Here is a 24,931-nt window from a genome sequence, read left to right as displayed (position 1 = left end):
AATCTCTCAGCCTTTTTTTCATAGGAGAGGTGTTCCACCCTTGTAACCATTTTTGTGACCCTGATCTAACAGGTCCCATGTCTTTTCTGTGCTGAGGACCCCAGAGCTGGGCACAGTACTCCAGGTGGGGGTCTCATGAGAGCAGAGTAGAGGGGGAGAATCACCTCCCTTGACCTGCTGGCCACACTTGTTATGCAGCCTAGGATACAGTTGGCTTTCTGGGCTATGAGTGCACATTGCAGACTCGTGTCCATCTTTTCATCCACCAGTCCTCCAAGTCCTCAGGAGAGCTGCCCTCTACTCCTTCACCCTCCAGCATGCGCTAATACTAGTGATTGCCCTGACCCAGGTACGTGACCTTGCACATCTTCCAGACCTCCTCATCTATGACCTGAAATATATTTTGGGGGAGGAGTTGAGTTTCCAATAACCTCCCCTTATTGGCAAAATTTGGTGAAATTTTCAGTTTTTGGAAAGGCATTCGTGTCAGGGATTTGGGATTTCTAAGTGCTGGTTTGGCTGAGCCATGGTGCCTCGTCGACTGGAGTTTGGATGTGCTGCATCCTGGCTTGCTTGTACATGCAGGCTCTCGGTGTGTGCTCAGAGGTAAAAATAGGCTGCTGTGGCTGTGTTTCGCATGAGTCAGGAGGATATTTGGAGGAGGTAGGTGGGCTGAGCTCAGGAACAGAGCAGGGTTTGCAGTGATTTGGAGCTTTTATCTGAACGTAGGGGAGGATTGAGCTGCATCACCGCAGTTCTCTTGTCTGACTTGCATGTGCCCTTGGGCTGTGCTCTCCACCCCATGATGCCTCATCCTCAAGGTCTGTGCAAGTGTTGAAATCCAGCCAGCCTGTTACAGTCAGGATTTGTCACTTCATGTGGTGTACAAATTACTATTGCCCATCTCTGGGATACCTGTGTCAGTAGGTAGGTGGTGGAAGCTCCAGGTGCTCCAGCTCAGATTGATACTGAAATGATGGAGATCAGTTCCCAGAGGTGTCACGGGTGGACTGGTGGGAGCTGTCCCTGCTGGTGAAGGGCTGGAGCATGCAGTCTCCTGAAGTCCAGCCTTTCACGCATGAAGCTGGCTCTGGAACCCTGGGCAGATTTGCTGCTCACTGGATGAGACTGTGCGCCACAGGTCCTGGAGGATCTCCTGAACTTTGCTCCTCAGCTGCATAAGACAGCCTGTAAGACCTGAATTGATGTTGTGTTAATCTTTTTCTCTGTGCTGTCCATTCATTATTGGGGGTTGAGAGGACACATGGCTTGGGAGGGCTCTGTAGACTTGAGCATGAGATTTGCCTCAACAAGCACTCTTCTGAAAAATACCAAATTATGTTTGTCTTGAGCTCCAGAAATGGAAATGACAGCTTTTTGTTTGTGAGAGGGTGAGGAGAGGAAGGAACCGAAGCTCCTCTGTGGCTAGGCTGTGGTTAGACTTTACTGTATCTGCTGCCAGGTGCTTGGGTGTAGCCTTCTGGTGGGGTAGCTTTTCCACTCCTCTTGAGTTTATTTGAAGATGTGAAAAAGTAATGGCAGAGAAGAGAAATGGTCTCTTGCAGATATTGTACATAAGCATGCCAGCACTGCCAGTTACGGCCCCATGCTGTGCTGACCTCTTGCCCTGCTTGAGGCCAAATGACTGCTGAAGAACTGGGTTTGTGTCCAACCTGTGAATAGCAGGGCTACAGGAGATGAGCGAGGCTTGTCCAGAACAAGCTCAAGGGAGTCCTTAAAGCTCAGCCAGGTCCCATGTGCTTGTGTGATGACCACCTTGGTGACATTCATGAGTGGAAGGAGTGACTGCTTTGTCTACACCAAACTGCACTGCAGTACTGTGTACTCCAAGGGAGCTGGAAATGGGTGGGAATTGTCTTGAACCAGATTCAAAATAAGCAAATGGAAGTCACTGAAATAAACTGAAATGGTGTTTAGGGGGAAGATTGGGACAGAGGTGAGCAGTGTGCTTGGGGCAAGGGACCTGTCTGTAGAGCTGCCCTGCCTCTCCAGGAAGGTCCTTCCTTCAGCTCAGCATCTTTGCCGATGAGCTGGACATGTATTCAGCAATGCTGTTTGATTGTGCCACTCTGCAGGCATGTGTCCGTCTCTGGACTTGTCTCAGTTTGCCTCAGTTTGCTCTGACTGTAGACATGCCTGATTGCACCCATGCTCCTATGTGTGTACGTACACCCTTGGGCTTCCCATTTGCCTGTGCACATCACATTGGCCTTGTCCTGGCTTGAAGGGGAGTCCATTGCTCTGGGGTTATCACCACCTCAAAAATATTAGGTGGTTACACGGAGTAGCCTGTGACAACACTTTGAGAATTGCAATGTTCAGATAATGGCACTTGAAATGCCACCTGCCCAGGTACCCAGGACATGCATGGATGTTCTGTATCCTTCAGATGCTGTTGTTACCTGCTGTGGGATGGGTATGGCACGCACAGCTCTGCTGGATGGGGGTTTTATAGCAAGGGCTCCTCTTTAATTCCACTGTCTGAAGCAAGCGGAGTTGGGTGATAAATGGTGATGGTCATTGATGGTGATGATGGAAGGGGTGATGCTGCCTCCTGCATTAGCAGCAGGTTGGTGGCTGCTCTGCTGGGCTGTTCCTGTGGCCCGCGTTAAAAGAGGAGTCAACTTGGGCTGTTCTCCAGTATTGGCAAGCTCAGAGCAGCTTGAGCTGCCGATGTGCCTGTGACTGGCCTCATACGGGAAGCATGAAATGGTTGGGGTAAAGCACTATCCCTGCTGAGCTCAGCCATTTTTCTTGGGATTGCTGGAGCCTGGAGGGCTTTGAGCATCATCTCCAGCCTTGGTGTTTAGATGACTGTGGTGGGAGAAGGTCCACATGGTTCAGTGGGTGGGGAGGACCCAGGACCTAAGGTGGAGCTCCGCGCACCCTGGTGGGCACCTTCCCATCCCAACAGGACCCTCCGGCACTGTTAGTGCTCTGCAGAGTAACCTGTAGGACTTCTGGAAATACGGAAATAGTAGGACTGTAAGCTTATTATAAGCATTAACATTGTATTTTAGTTTTGAACAAGTGAATTAAGTTACTGTAAATGACTTGAGCAGTAATACTTGGCAGTGTGCAGCCGCAAGTTGTCATGTAATGGTTTTAATCTTATTTTTCAAGAACAGAGGGAGCAGTGGTTTTCTAACTGACTGGAGCCAAATCTGTGCTCATGTCTGTGTCTCTTCCACATGTCTCTGGGGTTTTGTTTGCACAATATTGTAGTGGATGTAGTGAACATATGAGGCTTAAATTCATTTAATAGTTGCAAGAAAATGAGTTTAAGGTTCTTATAGTATTAAGGTAGACATTTCCAAATTCGTTTTTAATGGAACATTTGTTTTCCAAAGATTATCATGCGCCATTAAGTCCTCTGCTGCCTGGTGCATTCCTGGGCCCTGGGATATTATTGCCAAGGGATATAAACATGTTTATGAGGCCACTTTATTGAACGGTGAGATTAAATACACTAAACTTGAAAATGTGAGTAGCAACACGAGCGCTTTTTGTCATAAATCTTGTGTGAGAGCACCAGGACATAAATGTCGTGCCACTGTGTGCAAATCAGCGTTTCTCACCAGTACAGCAGCTGTAAATACTGGGATTTATCAGCATTAAATACAGATAGCATGTGGGATTTTTCCTTCCCTGGGGGAGGGCTAGACGTGCCATATAGGGGTCATAAAACAACAGATTACGTTTTTATGCTTCTGTATGACTGACGTGCATGGGAGTGGGTGTGGGCAAAGCTCCCACCCAGCTGTAATGCTTCGTCTCACCGCGGGGCAGCACTGTCAGGGGTGGGGGAGACCTGACTGCTCATTTTATATATATATATGTGTGTGTGTATATATATATACACACACTTACATACATATATATGTATAAAAATAGGCAGTATTATCTATATATCTCTATATATTATTCAACCCAGGAAAAAAGTAATAATCCCTGAATATGAGAGCAGAAAAAACACTGCAAGATTTATGCACTGAGATAACAATTTATGCACTATATATAGTTATATCTCAGTGCATAAATCATTATCTATATATATATATCTATATATATATAGAGAGAGATATATATGTAATAGGTAGTACCAGACCTGCTTGTCCCTCTTTGCGTTGCTGGCATTGCCTTGGTTGACAAGCCTTGCAGAGCTTTTTCTACCCTTGTATTCAGGGATTATTTTTTTTTTTCCCCCCTAGGTTGAGTGATAGTATTGTCAGCAGCATAAACCCAGTGTTTTGCTGCTTTTATGTCAAAAGCAGCTGAATTTGCTAGCGTAAAGAATCTGGTTCCAAACCCAAGTTAGCTTTTGGCCTTCTTACTGACAGAGGTGTGTGATAGCTGAAGGTGCAGGGCTTGCCCGCCAGTATGATTTGGGCTGCCTGTCCTTCCTGCCTGGATGCAAATGCATCCAGCAAGAGGAATTTGGGATTTGCCTGGAATCCTGCAGGCAACCTGTGTCATCTTGAACTGAGAACCGCTGGGTCTGTCTCAGCGATGGGAAGAGTTAACAAGACCTGGCTTAACTCCTGCTACTGTGTTGAAATGTGATGGGTGATAGCATCTATTTATGTGCTTCAGATAATTAACCCCATCATAAATCTCAGTAGCGTGTTCGCAGCCTTTTCTTGTTTCTTAACGCTGGAGAACATTGTCTTTGTCTTGGGCTTATTTTGAATAATGAAGGTGGCTTTTTTCTTTTTTTTTCCCCTCTCCCTTCTGAACCTTTCCATACTGAAAACCAAGCCCTATGGTTGGTTTGTTTCTTGGGGGACTGCATCTCCTGTGCTGGGCTGGTGGGCTGAGCTTTTATGTTCGGAGAAACCCCAACCCTTGCGTCTTCATGTGAGATAGTACGTGCACATTGCTGTAAATCAGCTGGGGAGGGAGGTATGATGGTTACGGTGGGAGGAGGGTAAGCATGTGCAAAGTGCAATTTGTACTTCGGTGTTTCTGCTGTAGAGCAGGTTGAACACCGTCTGCAGATGCACTGATCACGGTGGAGTCATGGCTATGTTATCTAGCTCAGAAATGAAAACAAAACTCTATAGCGGGTCTTGATAAGCTTGCCTTAATAGTAAGAAGGATTTGGATCAAAAATATCTCTGAGTCTGTGTAGGGTTTTTTTATACGTATGTATGTATATGCTCTTACATGCACATGTATATAAAGCATATAATATCTAGAGATATATGAAATGTATATATATACATACATATATAAAAATATATCGGGCCATATAGGTTTATGTGTGCGTATATACACACTAGATAATATGATATCGATATTGAGATACATAAAAATATATCTGTATATATACACATACATATATGTATAAAAAAGGAGATGCAAATATATACCTTGGGCTGTATTGTTTATATATATTTTTTACATGTATATGTATGCATTTATTTGGCTATATCAGGGCTGCAACCTGAAGGTGCAGTTGGGAGGTCTGGTCTAAACTGCATTAGAAATTCTTAAATTGTAGGCTAGCAGGAAAGATCTTGGCTATGACATTTCTCTGTAAGCAGCTGTTTTGGCTGACACAGCTGTTGTGCGGAGGAAAAGAGAAATAGCCCCTGTAGCAATTGAGGCATGCTGGCTCATGAAAAACCCAAGGTGTGGTTACATCTCTGGAAAAAGTGAGTTTCTCTTTGCAGCTCATCTACACCAACCCTTTGTATGGTTGTTGGAAACAAGGTGTTGCTCAGCTTGATAAAACAGGGTTAATTAGTTATTATGAAGGAGGTATGGCTTTATTTTAACTCTTGACCTTAGATTGAAGAATAAGAGTGCTGTTTGCATTGCCCCCAAAGCTATAGGGAAGAAACCCTCACCATCTTGAACCAACATGTCTCAAGGGCCTTTCTGGGGGAAACTCTGCCTTTTTGCTCTTCAGATCCCCTACCAGATCATCCATTCACCCAACACTCACCTGGTGCTGGGTCTTCCATCCCATAACTGAGTCATCCCCACCAGTCTATGCTGGAAACAGCTCCAAGTCTGACTGTAGCTGCTATAGGTGCTCTGTTACGGAAATATTCATTTTTATAGGGATGCTTTGGTGACTCACCTCTTAATCCAGCCGCTGTTCAAAGCGGTGGCTGTGATGGAAGTGTATGGGCAAGCACGTTGCCGTCTTTCTTGTTCCTACAGCTGTGCATTGGCTGAGCACCGGGGTTTTTTCTGTGCTGGAGAGTGCAGGAAATTTTTATGGTTAAATTAACATGATTAATTTTGGAGTGCGTGTGCCTTGGTTAATTTTGGAGTGCGTGTGCTTTGATTGGAGCAAGCTATGGGTCTGTCACCCTTCACTTGCACAGCAGGTGTTGAGCATGTTACGGGTGCTTCTTGTCTGCAGAGCTCCTTGCAGTCTTGGACTCATGAAAGATCTCAAAAATAATAATAATAAAATCTCCAAACAAAGACCAACCAAAGAAAAGTAAAGCATGGCAATCTGAGGATGGGAGAAGCTTTGCTAAAGCTTAGGTAGACATGCTGGGAGGCTGCAGACCCCTGTGGCTCACCTGTAGTTCTTCTGCCCCACAGGCATTGACATCCTGAAGCTGGTGGCAGCCCAGGTGGGGAGCCAGTGGAAGGACATCTACCAGTTCCTGTGCAACGCCAGCGAGCGCGAGGTGGCAGCTTTCTCCAACGGCTACGCGGCCGACCACGAGCGCGCCTACGCCGCCTTGCAGCACTGGACCATCCGTGGGCCTGAGGCCAGCCTGGCCCAGCTCATCAGCGCCCTCCGCCAGCACCGCCGCAACGACGTGGTGGAGAAGATCCGAGGCCTGATGGAGGACACCACGCCGGTAATGACAGGCTGGGCTTTGCGTGCTCTGCTCTGCTGTGGCGCACGTCTTGCCAGGCCGTGGCGAGCATGTGGGCGTGTGGAAACCTGGCTGCGGCCTTGAGCTTAGCTAATAGCCGAGTAGCTGGACTCCATCTCCCCCTGGAGCACCTCAGGGACTTAAATATAAGCCTTACGTTACTTTTGAGCAAAGCTTTGCCAAACTTTTGAGCAAACTTTGTAAAAGTCTTGACAAGCTCTGGAGTCCTGTATGTTGCAGTGTGCTTATATCTTTGAGGGTCACCAGGAGGGCTTCATACTTGAGCCCTTGTGTTGAGGAGACAGAGGAAAAAGCGTCCCTCTTTCAACTTGGTCTTAAATGCTGTAGCTAAATCCTCAGGACTTTGTGAGAAGGGCCAAGCACCCACCAAGTGGTGGTGGTGTAGAGCAGGAAATTGCTTCCTCCAAGGCAGTGACTGGTGGCATGGAGGCTGTCCTCCACAGTTGTTCCCCTTCTGTGGCAGCTCTGGCCTTACAACAACCTTTCCCATATTTTTGTAAAATAAATTGCTGCAGGATATAAGGGTGGGGTATAAGTTGTTGGGAGCTGCCTCAGTGACCTTTGTGGTTTGTTTTAGCCACCACTGCCTTACCTGTCAGTGTACATTTGGGGCTTTGGCTCTGGTAAGTTGGTGGTTTTCTGGAATCAATCTTAAAGGTCATGAATGAGGTATCTTCTGAATGTGGAAGCCAATGGGACAACACAGGGATGGAGGTGGGAGCAGTTGAGGGAGGGCTGTTTCCCCTAAATCAGTTGGTGAAACATCTCCCTTTGGCCTTAGCAGTGACTCAGACCTAAAGCGGAATGTGGGGATGCTTGAAAATCTCTGTGGGCACTTGGTGGGGGCTTGGCAAGGTGGACCTTCGTGTGTAGCAAAGACTCTGTGGCAGAACATTTGTCAGGGTGGGGGATTCCCAAATCACATTTTGACCATCCCAAACTTCCTCCTATAAGAGGGACCATGGTCCCTTCGCCGCGTTGCATATCCCACGTCACTTCATTTCCTGTGCAGACATTATGGTCCCTCATAACCACAGTGTGAAATCGCGGGTTTTGATGCTTTGACAGGAGTCCTGGATTTGTGTTCTTGAGAGACCCCCTAAGTCAGCCGCATGCCAAGCATCACCCCATGCGTCCTGACCAAATTGTGGATAGGTTCGCTTTGCCCAGCTGCCCGATCACTCCTGCTCCCATTCAGTTGCTGTTTTTTTCCTTCCAGCTTCTAGTAATTAAGCAGCATGTAGCTTTCTCATTTCCTACCGCTCTCCGAGATTTTTCTTTATATCAAAGATGGAAAAAATGAAATTAAAAGCCTGAGACAAAGCTATGGTTAGGAAAAGGAGAGGCAGAGAAAATTGTCATCTTGCACACATGAATTAAAGTTTCCAGTGTGTGCAGTGTCCCGGCAAGAAGACAATGTGTCCTTCTCTCCTGGAGGAGGTAGTAACCTCTGTCCTCCTAGTTACTGCTTTGACTTTGAAAACAACAGCAAAGCATTGGGCTAGGACATCAGATGAAATGTGGGGCTTGTTCATCAGCACAATGCTGAATTAACAGACTTGGTCTATGCAGTGTTCAGTGCACCTGAGCATTGCCCTGTTTTGGCCAAGACTATCAGGTGGTGCTTCTCAAACAGCACAAAAATGTGGGTGGTAGCTCCAGAACGTGTTTTATTGTGTGACCTGTTGGGACGCTGGACTCCAGATGATGGAGTAACCATGAGCTGTTGGCTTGCCTGTGCCCTCTGCTCTGAAGAATGAATAAACTCAAATCTCAGGGATGCTTGTATGGAAGTCTTCTGGACTTTCTGACCAGCTCTCCTGGAGGATGTTTTTTTTTTTTTTTAAAATGATGTGTTACATTCCTCAGCATCCAGCATCACCTGAAGCCTGATGGTCCCCCACCACTTCACTTGCTTTCCTAAAAATTGGTAAAATTGGATTGCTGATTTTTGAGCAGGTGGCTCAGGTGGATCCACATGAGAAATGGGGCTCATTTCAGCAAAGGAGGTGTTTTTAAAAATTCACTTGAGCTGGCACCATGCATGCTCCCCCATGCATGCAATCAGGCTTTTTTGGATAAGCATCCCTCATGATCAACCTTAGTTGTTGGCCGTTCCCCTGCCCTGAAGGTCCTGGTTTAGTTGCTGCTCAGTAGCGCTGCGTGGGATGTCAAAGCTCAAAAGCACCCCAGGGTGCAGATTCAGCACGGCAGCACACTGTGTTTCTGCGAGGTATTACCTGCTGTAACCTGTCTACCTCCTCTCGCTGAGCTGGCTCCTGCACTGTGGCTGCAGGCAGTGATGGAATGGCCCTGGGAGCGATGCAGAAATCTTGGGGAAGCAGCTTGTGCGAGGGAGACTGAATCTCTGTAGCCTCGTGCTGTCGGCTGAGCTGCATTGCGGCGGTCCGGGCTGTGAGTGGCCGCATTGAGGTTGATTTTTTTTTTTTTGTTTTTTAATCTGCTGGTTGGAAAGCCTTTAATTAGAGCTAATTCAAGTTTGATTCTCAGTGATTTGTCTGTCCAAATGCAGACAAATCAAGGAGGTTTCTCTCCGTACTAGAGTGGTTTGATCTGGAGGAGCAGGTTGCCGCGTTGGTGGCAGACGTAGGTCCTGTGCTGCACCTCTCCAGCAACCTGCCCTGCAGAAACAGTCTGGCAAAAAAACCAAACAAAAAATAGTAAGAGCTTTTTTGAGCTGTGGAGGGAGTGAGGACTCGCATAAGCAGTGCAAATGCATATGTCTTCCCTGCAGCTAACAGTTGGAAGCCCTTGTGGTGACCAACCCAGCAGCAAGCATCCAGCGTGTGCTGGTGTGTCGTAGTGAGCCTGGGCAGGATGTGTGGGTGGCTGTGCCATCCGTGATGCCTTTGGCTCTTGCCCAGCGTCTGTGCAAATAGACACTCCCCCATCTCTCCCCATGGCCCTGAATCATAAGAAAGCACTGACACTCCCAACTCTTAGCTAGAAATTCTGTTACTGAATGACATAACTCTCAGACAGCAAATTGGTACCCTAAACCCAGCCGGTGTCCCTTTACCATCCCACCCGCTATCACATCTTTGTCCCAAATCCTTTATCTGGTGTCTGGCTTCAGCCTGTGAGACCTGTGGAGGCAAAGCTACTCTTTCCTGTCGTGCTCCATTCCCTCAGTAGCCTTTCAGGCTGCAAAATACGAATATTTACAACCCCCAGTTGGAATAAGGGAATTAATGGGAGTCTCTAGAGCGTTAGAGTATGTGGCAGGAACATTTTCCTTCGGGTAGGGAAGAGCTCCACTGAAGACTCGCCTTTTCTAGCTGCGGGAGATTATGCTGGTTTTGCATCGTGCTGAATGAATTTAGGTTAAAACGAGATTAGCCCTCTGAATCGCTTTGCTAGGGTTTTTTTGCAGCTGATCCAGAAAATAATGGTGAGCACAGCAGTTCTTGGAAGGTTTTTTGAGGTGCGTTTAACTCACAGGGTTCCCATTAAAGGTTGGCCCCAAGCGTGAGCACTTCTCCAGCCTGAGGTTTGCAAAATCTCTCCCTTTGCAAGCAGGCTTGACGGGCAGCATCTTGCACGTCTGGGCACTGTCTAGCGAGCATAGGCAGACCCCAAATTCGTGGTGCTGACAGCAGTGAAAATAAAGGATAGAGTGGGGGAAAGGGAGAGTGTTTTTCTGCTATCCCAGCATGTTGCAATTCTCCATTTTGGCATTAAAATTGGAAAAGTTCAGTGCAGTGCAGGCACTGGGTAATGGGATTTTTTTGGGGTGCATAACAGTGTTTTGCAGATACCAGTGGGTGTCTGTGCTTGCCAGGGCTGGTCTGGGATATTGCTGGCACAGCTGGCTGTGTTGGCTACTGTACGTGTCCTACTGTGAGCAATGCTTTAAGCTCTTCTATTTTCATTTATGGTTCTGCTGGCCTTGGCTGAAATATTTCAGGGAATGGATGGTGAGGAAGCAAACAGCCTTGCTCAGAGCATTCAGCAGTGCAGCCTCAGCAAAGCTTAAAAAAAAATATTAGTAAGGGAGATGTTGAAAATGGAGAGGGGGAGGCTGTGGCCCCAAGCCCAACAAGATTTAGGTCTGTGGCTAATTGCATGCCACAGATAATCCCATGAATTGGCAGATATGTCAGGGCTGGGTCTGGTGTGAGGTTTAAGCCGTGGGATTTTTGGGGGGTGCCAGAGAAGAGGATGTGAAAGCTTCCCTGTGTCCAGGCACACAGCTGTGGCAAGTGCCTTCTGACTCCTTCCTCTTTTTCAGGTCAAAACTGTGGGGTGGGGTTCAAAAGCCTAGAGCAGCATTCCCCAAACTCAGCCCCTGACAGCTCCTGCCTATCCCCTTTGTTTTTTATTTTGGCAAAGCAGAACTGGGCTGGACCCAATAATTAGCAATTACCTTTGTGCTGTGTCAACCTCATGCCTTGGTGGCAGAGCGAGGGTGAAGCTGGTGGATGGATTTCTCAGCTGGGGGGATGCAATCTGGGGAGCTGGGAAATGCCCAGGCAGCCAGGAAAAAGCAAAATTGCATGCAGTTTTTTCCTTCTGGACTTGCATCAGGTTTTATTCGAGGCATAAAGCTGTAGGATGGTGGCCAGATCCCTGGGGTAGGCATAGGGCCGGTTGGGTCATTTGTTGGAGTGGGCATCAGTGCTTTCACAGAATCATCTAGGTTGGAAAAGACCTTGAAGATCATCCAGTCCAACCATTAACCTCACACTGACCATTCTCAACTCCACCAGATCCCTCAGCGCTGGGTCAACCTGAATGTTCCTCCGGGTTTGCTCTAAACCATGAGTCAGTTTTTGTCAAACCAAGGTTGGGTTTGAACCAGGCTGGAGAATGTGCGGTAAACAAAAACGTAATAATTTATAAAGCAATATAAAGTTTTTATTTTTGTGTTTATATTATTTATAGTAGATGCAGTTGTATTTGAGATTTCCCTGCAGTGGTACCACATCTCCTTGGGTCTGTGTATTTGCAGTATAATGTGCTTGGGAGCATAAGATGAAACTAGAAGATGATGGTGTCATAACAGGTGAAACTCAGTACTGACTTAGCCTGTAAATGAGTTTGGCTTTTCATCATGGCTTCATCAACTCTTCGTCATGGTTTGAGCTGAAAAAATGGGTGGGCAAATCCATAGAAAGGAGAATCCGCCAGGAGCTGTCCTGCTTGGAGAAGCACCTGGCCCACGAATGGCCAGGGACAGTGAAGAAGAGCTGCTTCCTTCATGGATGGCTGTTTTGTTCTTCACCTCTAAACCCTCCCCAGACCCGGCATTGTCTGTCCTGGGTCACGTGAGACTTGAGTCGCTCTTCTCCAGGGCTGCCTTGCGTTCAGGGACGCCAGCCCCACCACAGAGCTGGTGTCAAGTGCTCTTGTGAAACCTGGCCAGTGAGGAGACGGACACAGAGAGGACATTTGGGCTTTCCCACCGCAGGGTGCTGAGCCTCCTCGTGACCATCCCATCCTGGTGAAGGGCTTGCCTGCTGCCCTGCAGCACCTGCACACCATGGCTGTGTCTCCTCTGACACCCTGGCAAGACTTCATGGCCTGGCCGGCAGCGTTACACCTTCCAAGGCCTGATCTGCCCTGGAGGTGGGACCCCCAAACACTGCACGCACCATGAAGCTGCTCATCCAAGAAGATCCTCCCTATGCCTGTGGGGACCACAGCAAGAGTGTCCCCCACTAACACCACCCTGCGTCAGCAACACTGCCCGCTCAGGGCTGCTGCCCAGCCCATCCTGCCTCGTGTGCTGGGGTTTCTCTTCCTGCATCCCCTGCGGAGGTGTAACAGACCTGGGAATATAGGGCTGGTGTCAGCCGGGTGTCATCTTTTGGCAGGGAATCTGGGAAACGGCCTCCTCGGTGCTAAATTTATCCCCCCACATCCCGGGAGGGTGCACAGCCACCCTCTGCAGCAACAAACCTGCCACCAGCTTTTTATTACCGCTTGGTTGCTGCAGGAGGAATTACAGGGAAGCATTGCCCAAGGGAGGGTTGGTTGGTTGTTTTTTTTAAATGCCTATGACTGCTGCTTCCTAACATTAGCACAGCAGCTGCAGTTTCTGTTTGTCCAAGTTGAGCTTTTATTGCGGTACAGTAAAACGAAGGCAGATAATGGGACCAACCAGTTCAAACAGAGCTGTTGGGAGCAGCTGTGAAAAGAAAACAAAGCCAAGCCTATGTCCTCTGTACCCGTGCCCTTCTGTTCCCTTTTCTTCCTTTTAGTAGGGACCTTCAGACACCCTGAGCTGCTTAGAACATCCTCTCACATGTATTGGGATCCAAGGGGATGTTGGAGCTTGATCCACATCCTAAAGAGCTGCTAATACACAGGAGCTTTTAGGATTTTTTAAATTTTTTGGCATTGCAAATCTCTTGCTGCAGTGCTAAAAAAAAAAAAAAATAATTTGGCAGAGCACTCTGGTACGACTGACTGGTCGCCAGAGACTGCTGATGCGTCAAAGCCACCGCGGCGCCTTTGGTTTTCATGCTGGACCATGCATCTAACAGTCTCCCGTATGTCTGTCTGCAGGTGCAAATGCAGCCTCAGTGGCAAGCGCAGGACCCGTGCAACGATGACGGAAAGGTGAGAAATGTGGTGGCTCTGGAAAGGCAAAAGGGCTGCAGAGGGTTGGGTATTTTTTCCAGCCAGAGCTCGGTTTCGCTTGAGCACTGCTGTTCTTAAAAATAGGAACGGCCAAGGTGGTTTCAAGCAAATGAGTCATGGGCTATGAATAGTGTATTTTTACACCTATCGAACAGGCTTCACCTCACAGCAACCTTTTGATTTCCCCGGCCTTTCAAAACCCTCATTCCCACTCGCTTTCTTTCCGCGGTTTAAATATTAACACGTATCCGAGCATCCTGTTTGCTTTGCCTCAAGCTCACAACCATTCAGCTATTTGGAAGGCTTTAGGCTCCCAGGACGCCTACAGTCAAATAATCTTGGCTGATTTTTTTTTTTTCCTAGTGTGCTTTAGCAGCTGTTTAATTAAACTCCAAATGACTCGCTTCTGGGAAGGGTTTTTCCCCTCTGCTGGGAAGGCAGAGCCGGGGCAGCCGGCTGCTCCTTGCCCTCTCTGTAATTGCTCCTTGGCCTTTGGGCCCTTTTTTGGAAATCAGGAGGTGGGTTTGTGGCTGGATATTAAATAAATGAGTTGCATGAGGAAAAACTAACCCCTAAAGCCTGTTTGTTGGGTTTTTTTTAGAGGGGAAATCTGAGTGTGTTGCAATTTGGAAAGCAGCCAGCCACTGTTCTGGTCCTTCCCTTGCTTTTCCCCAATAGGCAATAAGCTGATTCTCATCGATGAACTGTATTGGAAAGGGAGTTTCAGAGGAGAAGGCAGATTCTTTTAATTAAAAATTAAAGCTGACTTTTATTTTTAACGTGTCCGTTGCGTAACATGCTGAGCTAGAACAAATCCTTCCCTGTTTATTTTCAATGAGAGGAAAAAAAAAAACCCTTTTATTCTACCAGGAACAGGCTTCAATGTTAATTTAATTTGAACTAATGGGCGTCTCAGCAGACATGTGATTTGTGGGTGGCGGATTCCTCGACATGGATGAGGAATGCGCAGGCACATCCATGCTGGTGTGGAGGTGGCTCAGCAGCTCCCTTTCCCACAGCCTCTAATCCAAATTTTTAGTTTTAATCCCTGGGTAGTAGGTAAAAGCATGTTAGAAGGAATAGCCTGGTCTTCCCTCTGTAGAAGGAGAAAACGGGGTTGCAGAATACGGTTGGGAGAGTGGGTTCCATGCAGACAGGGCTTGCAGTTCTGCTTTGTTGCAGGCTGAGCCAGGAGTGTGGGGTTTGAGAAAAGTTAAATATTAGATGGTCCTTAAAGCAGCCTGCTTGGGGGGCCCTGGTTACCTGCAGAGGTGCCCGAGCTGCCAGCCAGGGATGTGGGGACACTGCCCCAAGGTTTTTGTCCCTGTGGGGGATGGGAACCAGAAGTGCTCTGCTTGACATTTGCACCTCGAGGGGATGCTGAGAGATGGAGGAGAGTAGATAATGCTGTGTTAGGAAGGAGATACAAGAAGGAAGATGGAGCACAGGGAAATTAGGAAGCAGGTTCATGCCTGCACACAAGTGGTGCTGCTTCCCAGCACAGCAGGTCCCAGCAGTGCTTGCTGCTCCCTGGGTCTTTGGGACCAGGGAGCCAAATGCTTGCCCTTGGCTCACATCATGGTAGCAAAAAGCAAAGGCACTTGGGTGATTTTGTGGTCAATGCCAGCCCCTGTTTGTTTTTCCTGGGCTTGACCTTGGAGTCTGGTGGGATGAATTTCACCATCACACTTTAATGGGGTGCTCACAGGAGCAAGGGTGAGACGGGGCAAACAAATCATTAACTTGAAATGTTACCAGTGCAGCTGGTCACAGGACTGTGCTGCAGTGGAGGTCCCCGAGGAGTCTCGCAGCTCTTTCCCTGCAGCCTTGGCACTGGTTGGAGGTGTGGAGCTGGGCTATGACTTGCTTTTAGCAAATGATAGCTATGAAGAAGCTTTCTGGGGGAGTTTACCTGCTTGGGCATCATCACCTGTTGCCCCCAAGAGCTGTGCTTTTGAGCTTTAATACTGAGTGAGAAGGAAAACCAAGTTACCATGCTCTGCTGTGGTTGCGTGCGCCATCCTTGTGCTGGGATTGCTCCTATCAAGGGTGCAGGTTGCGTTACCCCTCCTGCCTGTTGAGTGCTGACGTGCCAGATGCCAGCGCTGATGTCCCCCCTGGGTCACCTCCAGTGCCTGTTGTGGGTCAACAGGTCCCCTGGGAGAAGGAGGTGGCCACCCAAATGCAGGCAGGGACTGCTTGCTAAGGATGGGCTGCGGTGTGTTGAAAGCTGGGATGTCAATGGTGGAGACGCTGTGCAGTGGGTTAGCACTTAAAACCGAGTTAATTTTCCCCTATCTTTCTTCCCCCCAAAGCTGGAAGCTGACAGACTGGCGCTGCCGGTGAGCCCCAGCCCGATCAGCCCCACGCCCAGCCCCAGCCCCAAGCCCCCCGAGGCAGCCGTCCTTACCGTGGAGCCCTCTCCTTCAGAGAAGAAATGCTTCTTCGTCGACGAAGCAGAGCCCCTCCTGCGGTGCGACTCCACCTCCAGCGGCTCCTCCGCGCTCAGCCGGACAGGCTCTTTTATTACCAAAGGTACCAAAATCATCCCGGGGGGAGCGGGAGGACTGAAGGGATGCTACAGTGTGTCCGCCGCAGTCAGCACACGTGACAAGAGCTGCCCAATATAATATAATTAAAATATATAACTGGGAAAACTGGCTCTCCAGAATACGTTTATCACATGCTCCTTCCAGACCAGAATATCCTGTTAGCAAAGATGATACAGGTTTGAGAGGGGAAAACACCCTTGAAGGCTTTTAACTCTTTGAAGTGCTGCCAGAGAAGTTGTAGCATCCCTAGATGTTTGTGGGGATTTCCTCTGACTTTTGGCTTTTGCACTGGCCTGTGCGTTATTGCATGAGATGAAACCAGAAAAATGTAATTTCAATATTTGAATTAGTTTTGTTTGGGTTTTTTTACTCTTGGTCCTGCTTGCTGCCGTGTGTGACTTAGGATGTAAATCACTGTTAGTCCCCCCCACTTTTTGGAGGGGGTTTAGTTTACTGCATTTAACTTGCTGCGTTTAATCTTCTTTAACTTCTGATGAAGGTGAAACACTGGGTTCAATCAATCTACTAAATTTATACTTGGGTGCGGAAATGAAGCTGACCCAACAAAAACAACTTAAAAGAGCAGAATTCAGCTTTTTTGGCTCCCTTTCCTCTTCACTTTTCCACACTGGCCATTCAGCATTTATAAATGCTGTATTTGCTCTGGCAGGATCCTGATTAGGTGTCTCAGCAGCACTCGCTGGCGGCTTCACCTTCTCCTCTCCCCATCACTCATCACCCTCCACCTTTTCCCTCAGTTCTCCTCGTGGCATGTCTCTCCCCAGAGGTGGCACCAGGGGTGGAGCAAGGTCTCCAAGGAGAACAAGCCCTGGTTAGCAGAGGTTTCTCGATGGGTTTCTTGACCACCTTCTCCTTTCCTCCTGCAGAAAAGAAGGACACCGTCCTGCGCCAGGTGCGCTTGGACCCTTGCGACCTGCAGCCCATCTTCGACGACATGCTGCACATCCTCAACCCTGAGGAGCTCCACGTGATAGAGGAGATCCCGCAGGCCGAAGACAAGCTGGACAGGCTATTTGAGATCGCTGGAGTCAAGAGCCAGGAAGCCAGCCAGACCCTCCTGGACTCTGTCTATAGCCACCTTCCTGACTTACTGTAGGCACTGGGTCACCACGCGCTCTCCGAATATCTGCTAGAGCTAGCTTGGCACTCGTTAAGATGACTGACAATATGCAGGCAGGTTTTGTTGTAGAATATATGGCCAGTATTTTCGTTGAGGTGTCCTTGGTTTCTGGAGGGGGGGCAGTTTGCCAGCATTGCACCCCTCCACCTTAACTCTCGCTCAGTCCCAAGTCTTTGCACCCTCTGCCCCCATCCCGAGCACCTCTTCTTCTCCTTGTTCTCATTCCAATCAGATCAGTCGATGCACTTTAAAAAAAACAAAAAACAGTTAACGAACTAAAAGACCATGAATCTGGTGTAATTTAACACATCAAATCGGGGATTGCTCTGTACCCACTTCTTCTGTCAAAGCTGTTGCTCGGAGTGACTGTCTCCCACCACCTCCCTTTGCCTTGGAGCGGTAAATGGCAAAAACACACAAAAAAACCCCAACCAACCAATCGTTGCTGGTTACTGTCTCTTAACGCAGCTAAGCTTTTCCCACCTGAGCTGTCTTTTATTTTTTAATGTACTATTGTATAGCTCATATCCATTGCTGAGATTTTACTAGCACGGTTATCTATTGTATGGTTTTCACCTGGACGATGCATCGTGCTCCTATAAGCTAAAGCAGAAGTGCTTTAACCACAAAGAAAAGGGTCAGTCCCACCAACCTTCGAGGCGATGAAAAGGTCTTTTGCCTTCAGTCGAATGTAAGGAGTTTATCTTGCCTTGCCTCTTGCGGGAACGGCGGGGCCCCAAAGGGAGCCGGTGCTGGATGTGGGGAGGCGAAGGCGGCCGCTGGTGGTCCTGCTCTCCTCGTGGTGTAAGACTTAAACCAAGCTATGCTTTTACACTCGTGTCTCTTGTTTTTTATACAGATGTGGCCGATAGGTTCTCCAAAGACCTTACCTGGTCTTAATAGTCTCTTCAAATCACACTTCACTTTTTATTAAAATAAAAGAGGTTTGGGGGTGGGGGAAAAAAGCTGCATCGTAAAAAGTCTGTCTGATTATATTTGCAACTATTATGCTCCCGTAACGAACAGTCTGTACTATGCTCAATTTGAAGAAATCATGATACAAGGGTGGCATGTGTCACCCTGTGGGAAGGGGTGGGAGTGGGGGAAGAGGGAAATGAATTGAAAAATTGCCTTCCAGTGTACTAATTTATTAATAAATACTAGGTGTTTGTTACTTGACATGATTCTGCGTTAACCTCCTTAACAGCTGTCTCTGCTCAGGGTCACCTGGGTTGGAGCAGGGGCTGCTCGGGGTGCCTGTGGAGGGTTTGGGGGTAGTGAGACTGTTGTCTCCTTTAGCTTTAAGGCCAGAATGTGATTGCTTTCTGTTGACAGCACTGCCTTGAGCCCCTGTGATGGCTGCTGGAGCTCTCTGTAGCTGGCAGAGGGATGCTTCCCTGCGGGGCAGGTCCCCTCACTGAGCCGGGGTGGGGGACATGTTAATCCCCGTAGTGGTGAGCAGATCAGATGGCTGATGGGGCTTCCAGGGTTGATTTTTTGCAAGCTCTCAGGCTTTGCAGGCATTTGGGGGGGGGGGGGGGGGGGGGGGCGTGGGGGGGTGAAGTATTAATTTTCCAGGATGCAGCTGCTGTGCTGAGTCACTCCTGAGCAAAGGTCTTGCAGTCACAGCATTTGTCTTGCCCTGTTACGTTACCGATGTCCTTAAAATCTCCGCCTCCCAATAACTCATCCCTTGTTATTCTGTCTACAAATGGAAACCTTAATGGGACAAATGCTTCTGGTTTATAGTACTGTCATTTTTGTATACTTAGCTCTAGAGTGTTTTCCGCTAACTAGGGTACTGTGTTTTTCTTCTGGCTGTCATTGAAATTTGCTGTTACAGGTCTATACATAGGTACAGGATTGGAACTTTTCAACACATGGACAGATGAAATGCAGCACAAAATAGCAAGAGCCTTCATTAGGAGTGCTGGGGTGGGGTTTTCCCTCAATGGCAATGAAGCATTGAGCTCTCTGTGGCTGCAACGTGTCTTCAAAGCATCACAAAGAAATAGTGAGCGTGGCTCATGTGCCTGGCATACACCAGGTTGCTAAAAGCAGTATTTTGAGGTGGGGCCCAGTACCACCCTGTTGACAAGTGTTTGGGTTTTTTTATCTCTGTGTTGGGAGCAGTGGTGGTTGCTTTTGATCAGCCTGGGCAAGAACTGACAAAGGGAGGGAAGGCATGCGGTCATGGGTTCAAGCTTAAGGCAAGCACAAACAGCTGGGTTTAAGTTATCCTTAGCAGGTTCTCAGAGTGAGTCCAGCTGGGAAACTGGGGATTTGTCATTTTCTGATAATCCAGGTTCTCCCAGGTAAACCCATGGGTTGTAAGCACCAGAGCTATCATGCCACCCTCCCATGGCCCCATCGGCCCCATCCTGCAGCTCCGCTTCCCATCCTGGCAGCTGCGCATCTTTTCTGACAGGCTTTGAAGGCAAAGCAAGAAAAAAGGGTCCTGGGAAGAGGATTTAGTAGCCAGCTGAAGAAACACCATGAAGCAGGCATGTTGTGGAGGTGCCTTTAGCCAGGAGATGCCAAGGAGGCACGAGGAACTGTAAAAGCAGATGCGGGTGGGTCCCTGGGCTGTTGGGATGCGATTAACTCCTCTTGGTGGCAGGTTGTGGGACAGGCCAAGATTTGGGCAATCCTTGACTCCATCTGTGCTGTGGTCTCTCCTTTGCTTGCACCTAGATGTTGGTCTTGACTCTGGCTCCATTGCTTCTTATTTCCAAGCTGATCCCTCTAAGCAGCCCTTTGCTGTATTCATATGTATGTGTGTGCAATATATTTATTATGTATTTAATATATATAAATATTATATGCTAACATATATTACATAAGTATTTTATATTATTTGTATATTTATATATTTAATTATGTATATATGTGTATTTTTTATATATATATAAAAAAATTATATATCTGGGTGTGTGCAGGGGAAATTTCTGAGAGCAGCTGAGGCACACATACAGGCAGGGTATTTCCTGGCACTGTAGGAGGTGTGAGGAGGCCCTGCACCCCCACCCTTCCTGTGAGCCAGCTCTCTTTGACCTTAAGAAAATAAACCAGGCAGGTAGGATTAATGGGTTTTGTGACCTGAAGGCATAACTGTACGGTGGAGAAACTGTCCTTTTCCTCGTACATGGCTTATTTGAGGCATCAAGGGCAATGCACAAATCTTGCATGCCACAACACTGATTGTGGTGTGCAACATAAATGGGTGAAGTTTTGGCCTAAACGGTTTTAGCAAGGTAATGCTGTGAATATAAAGACCTTCATAAATATATATAATATGCATTAAAATGCGTTTAAAATGTACTCAAGTGTGCATTGTAGGCCAGCGGTGGGGTTTGAAATGCAAGGGCTTGGCTTTGCCCCTTGCCTGGCCTCACGCGCTCGCTCGGGGTGTTTGGTCCCTGTGTGCTGTCCTCCACCTAGGGACAGCCAGGAGGAGGGCGGATTGGGTGCTGGGTGGCAGTCCTGGGCAAGGGAGCCTGTGAAACCAGAGGGGACGGAAAGGAACACGAGAGTGCGGCCGTGCTCCGCTCAGCCTGCTGTGGGCATCTTGTGTCAAGAGCAGAGATCAAAATTTCTGGTGTAGCTTACGTGAAACACCAGCTGCTCCAGTCCTGCTTGCTGTGGGCTTGGACACAAGGTGTGAAAACTGCACGTCCCCCCAAGGTCACAGTGTTTGCTGGACAAAACCCCCTGAGATGCCTCCAGCATGGCCTGGCATCCTCAGGACTGGATGGCTCTGCTCTTCCAGGGTCTTTTAGTTCCTCCTGTGCAAATGAGGCTTGAGGTTTATCTTTTTTTTTCATGAATTACAGGCACTCCCTGCAGAAGAACAAGGCATCTAGTGCACTTTCCTCCTACCCCAGCCTAATTGGAGTTTATCCTAATGGGGAATTAATTGCAACCCTCCGGGCATGGCTGCTGCATCCCTGGTTGGAAGAGCACCCAGGGTGTTCTGGGAGGTTATTCAGCACTTCGGCTTATTTTACATCAGCTAATTGTTGATGAATTGCAACACAGACTCTGTGTAGGAGGAATCGTCTGTGCAGCCTTTGTGTGAATAACCTGCGGGGAGATCCGTGGTGGCGATGCTGCCCAAGGATGCCCCACAGACTCAGCGTGGGATGCAGGGGTTATTCGTGGTGGGCGGGTGTCTGTGCCCGTCCCTGGGGCTGCAGGAATGAGCTGTGCAGCGCATGGAGTGGAGGCAGGTTGTCACGGGGCTGGCTTACACCAAAATCCTCTTTTGGCATCACTTGGCCATGAGCTTTAAGTCAGAAAGGCTTTGAGGCTGGGTTTTCTTCTCTTGGACTTTGCTCCTGTGAGTACCATGATGGAGAAGTTTCCAGGGCAACTGGTAGGGAATGGGAAGATGGAGGAGAAATAAGAGGAGCCATCATTTATGTATTCATCAAGTACCTGCCTAGCGATGGCACCCCCTGAGGTGTTTATCAAACCAGCCTTCAGGACACAGCTTCCTCACCATGTGAGCACTGATGAAGTTTACAGTTTCCTTCCTACTGCTGTAACTTAATATTCCTTTCCAGCTTTCCTCCATTTCTCAAGCATTTTTTTAACCAATATAATTGAGAAAAGGGGGAAACAAACCCAAAAATTAAACCAGAAGCATCCGAATAACATTGGATCAGCTGTTGATGAAGATACTGTCCAGCAGCTCAGGCAGGGGTTTTGTGGGGTTTCCTAAACTTGCACCTACCTTTCTTCAGATTGCCGTTACAGCCAGGCAACGTTCTTGTTTGTGTTCTTTAGGTGCCTAAAATGCTCTTGGAGTATCTGGCTCTGAAGTTATTTAAGCGATATTGGAGATGTTTCTCTATCTGCTTCTCAGATTTGCTTTGGCTTCATGGTTAACCCATAACAGTGATCTAATTCAAAACCTGAAGCTAGTCTTTCCTTTGATTTTTTGGGGGGAAGGAAAGTGTAAGTTTATAAAATGTTGCAACCCTCTAAGTTTGGTTTTTTTTCCTCTTTTTTTTAATTTTTCTTTACTACTTTTCTATGTGGATTTTTTTTTTCCCTCTTATTTTTCTGATGCTAAAGTAGGAAATCTGCTTAGGGCACAACTGAAACCTTGCTAACCCTCACATAAACTCACAGTGAGTGATTTACAAACACAAATGCACAAATTTTGGCACTTTCCCTTTGGACTTTTCTTTCCTGGATGTGTGAGAGCCACTAACCTGTGGATCTCACCCTAGAAATGGGTGGTAAATATCTGGAGGTGGAGGAGAGCCCTCAGGTTGACCCTTTCCATTCCTAACATTGGGAATAAACTGCACTGCACAGGCAGGAGCTCCTTGGTCGGCAGCAGCAGGTCCCAGGAGGGGAACTCAGCCAGCCAGGGCTCCTGCCCAAATTTTTGTATAAAAAGCAGGTGGTTGGACAATGGGTGAGCAGAGGTGAGATGTACATCTAGGTCCTTCTTAGCCTGAAGGGGGTGACTTGACAATCAGCCAGGCCAGGCATCCTCTTGTTTTCCTCTGAAATCTTTTACCCTTGCAGGTCCATGGACCTAAGTTCAGCACCAGGATGGGACCATGCTCTTTATATTGTTGGAAGCACCGCTGTTCCTCATCCCTAACCTCAAAAATCCTTGTGTCCAAGATGAATGACTTCTGGTTTGCTGTAAAAATCAGGCATGTTGTCCTGTTTTCTTCCCTTCTTCAACAGCAAGTTTGGAGGGTGATAAGGATGTCCATCAGGAGTTTGGGGTCTTTATTAAGCTGTATGGAGGCCTTAAATTGAAACAAGTGAGGTCCCAGGTGGGCATAAGAAGAAACTTTTCCACCCTGAGGACAGTGAAACAGGTCAAACAGAGAGGCTGTGAGCAGATAGAGCCATGAGCAACCTGTCTGACCACAGAGCCAGCCCTGCTTCAGCAGGAGGTTGGGCTTGGAGACCCATGAGGTCCTTTTCAGTCCCAGTTATCTACGGTCCTGTAAGTTACAGTGCAAAGTAATGAAGCTTCTTTTAATTACTATTATTTAAAATTGTTTGGTTCCTTAATGTTAAAGCATTTGCGCCTTCCCTGAAGACAGTTTTCTCTGGATTCCTACCTACCTACCAGCTTGGACATCAGCTGTGAGCTTGTGTTTCTTTCAAAGGGTTTCAGTGAGTGATGGATTTGTATCCAGAGCACTCTGCTAAATACGAGGAATGTATTTTGCTGTGCATCCAATAGTGCAAATGTGCAACCCAAACCCAAGAACTGCCTTGGGCTTTCCCCAACGCTGCCCACATCCTCTAGGCAGCAGAAGGGCTGTACACCTTGGGTAGGGCACTACCACGTATGAACTGTGCCCTGCAAAATAAAAGCAATCTCCAATTAAGCAGACTTAAGAAAAGATGAGCAGCTGCATCCAAGAGGCATGTTTATGGAAGGCGTTTTCTGAAATTGTAATTTCACAACACAGTGGCTTGGATGGCAAAGCCAGTTGAAGGACCTCATGTTCCTGGGTGCACCACTTTGTGGTGTGCTTCACCTCCATGGTGCCAGGGCAAGCTGCGTGGATCCCCTGGGACAACCTGGACTAGATCATGGAGCCACAGGAGCAATGAGAAAGTGGTGAAGCTGGTGTCAGTCCATAGATCAGGTCCATCTCTGAGGACAAGGTATAGCGAACCAGTACAAGCAGCTGTGAGAATAACTCTGTAGGATCTCAAAGTGTTCCAAAGGTTTACTCATACTTTAGGGTCACTGGATAATTTAGAACCATAAAATTCACTTAAACTGGGACGAACCTTTTAAAATCACCTGGCCCAGTCCCCTTTTCAATGCAGGACTATCTTCAAAATTGAATCTATTCTCAGATTTAGATCCATCTGCTCAGGGCTCTGTTCAGTTGAATTTTGAGCATCTCCAGGGGTAGAGAGACCCCACACCTTCTCTGGGCAACCATCCACAGAAAAGGCAGAATTTTCCACTTTTTCCCCCGTTTTTGCTATGAGAGAACCAAGTTTATCTATCACAGTCCATGAAACAATCTCAGGGAAGAGTTCCCTGCCTGAGACTCCATGTTGCTGGAGTGGGCCCAGGCACAGCCTGGGCTTCCCAGCAATTCCCAGGCACAGTGCCCCTCCAGTGCTCTGGCCACAGACCCCTCCAGACAGCTGCCTGAATGTGTCCACCCCTTCTAGGCTAATTAAGAGGGTGAAATGCTGTGAATGTGGCCAAACTCTGCCAGACAGCCTTCTTTTGGACCCCATGGAGCCCCTTTCTGCCATCTCACACAGGCTGTTAGATGCAGATTTGTGGAGATATTTAGTACTCATAAGGTGAAGGTTTGCACTGCCTCCCCCTCCACTACTTGCCTGGCTGAAGGGACCAGCTTTTCCTCATGCAACAGTTCTCATCTCCATCACACCTTCAGCTGAGCCAGTTTAACTCTCTAAAAGTGCAGATCACTACCTACTTTCTTGTTGGGTTGGCTGGGAGCAGAGGGACCTTGGGGGGAGGATGGAGGACCTGCCTGTTTTGGCAGCTGTGGGTATTTCTGGCAGCTCACGTACCCCAAGCCCTCGAGCTTTGCAGTGCTCGGTGGAGCCAAGCCAACGTGCCCTTGTATCTCTGTGCTCCTGCTACCCCACTTCTGCTCCAAGCCCCGCAGGACCCTTTGGCTGCAATGCCAGCTTCACCTGTCTGCTCCCTTCCCACTATGGACGAGATTAATTTCACCTTAATTTAATTTGAAGGGAATGAGTTA

The 24,931-nt window shown here is 48.0% G+C and overlaps 1 protein-coding gene across 2 annotated transcripts in view; it reads left to right on the top strand.

The window, feature by feature from the left end:
- The window catches only part of TNFRSF21 (TNF receptor superfamily member 21), a 34,854-nt gene extending 16,486 nt beyond the window's left edge, over positions 1-18,368 (top strand). For both annotated transcript variants that reach the window (XM_074895532.1, XM_074895531.1), the window contains exons 4-7: positions 6,586-6,851; positions 13,422-13,475; positions 15,812-16,031; positions 16,936-18,368. In XM_074895532.1, the coding sequence (XP_074751633.1) occupies positions 6,586-6,851; positions 13,422-13,475; positions 15,812-16,031; positions 16,936-17,165 (770 nt within the window). In that variant the 3' untranslated portion in view covers positions 17,166-18,368. The remainder of the gene's footprint in view (positions 1-6,585; positions 6,852-13,421; positions 13,476-15,811; positions 16,032-16,935) is intronic.
- Positions 18,369-24,931: the final 6,563 nt, after the last annotated feature.

This window comes from Athene noctua, chromosome 1, assembly GCF_965140245.1.
Source record: "Athene noctua chromosome 1, bAthNoc1.hap1.1, whole genome shotgun sequence".
NCBI classification, from domain to species: Eukaryota; Metazoa; Chordata; class Aves; order Strigiformes; family Strigidae; genus Athene; species Athene noctua.
Note: the sequence above shows the minus strand (reverse complement) of the source record. Positions and strands in the feature narration are given on the sequence as shown.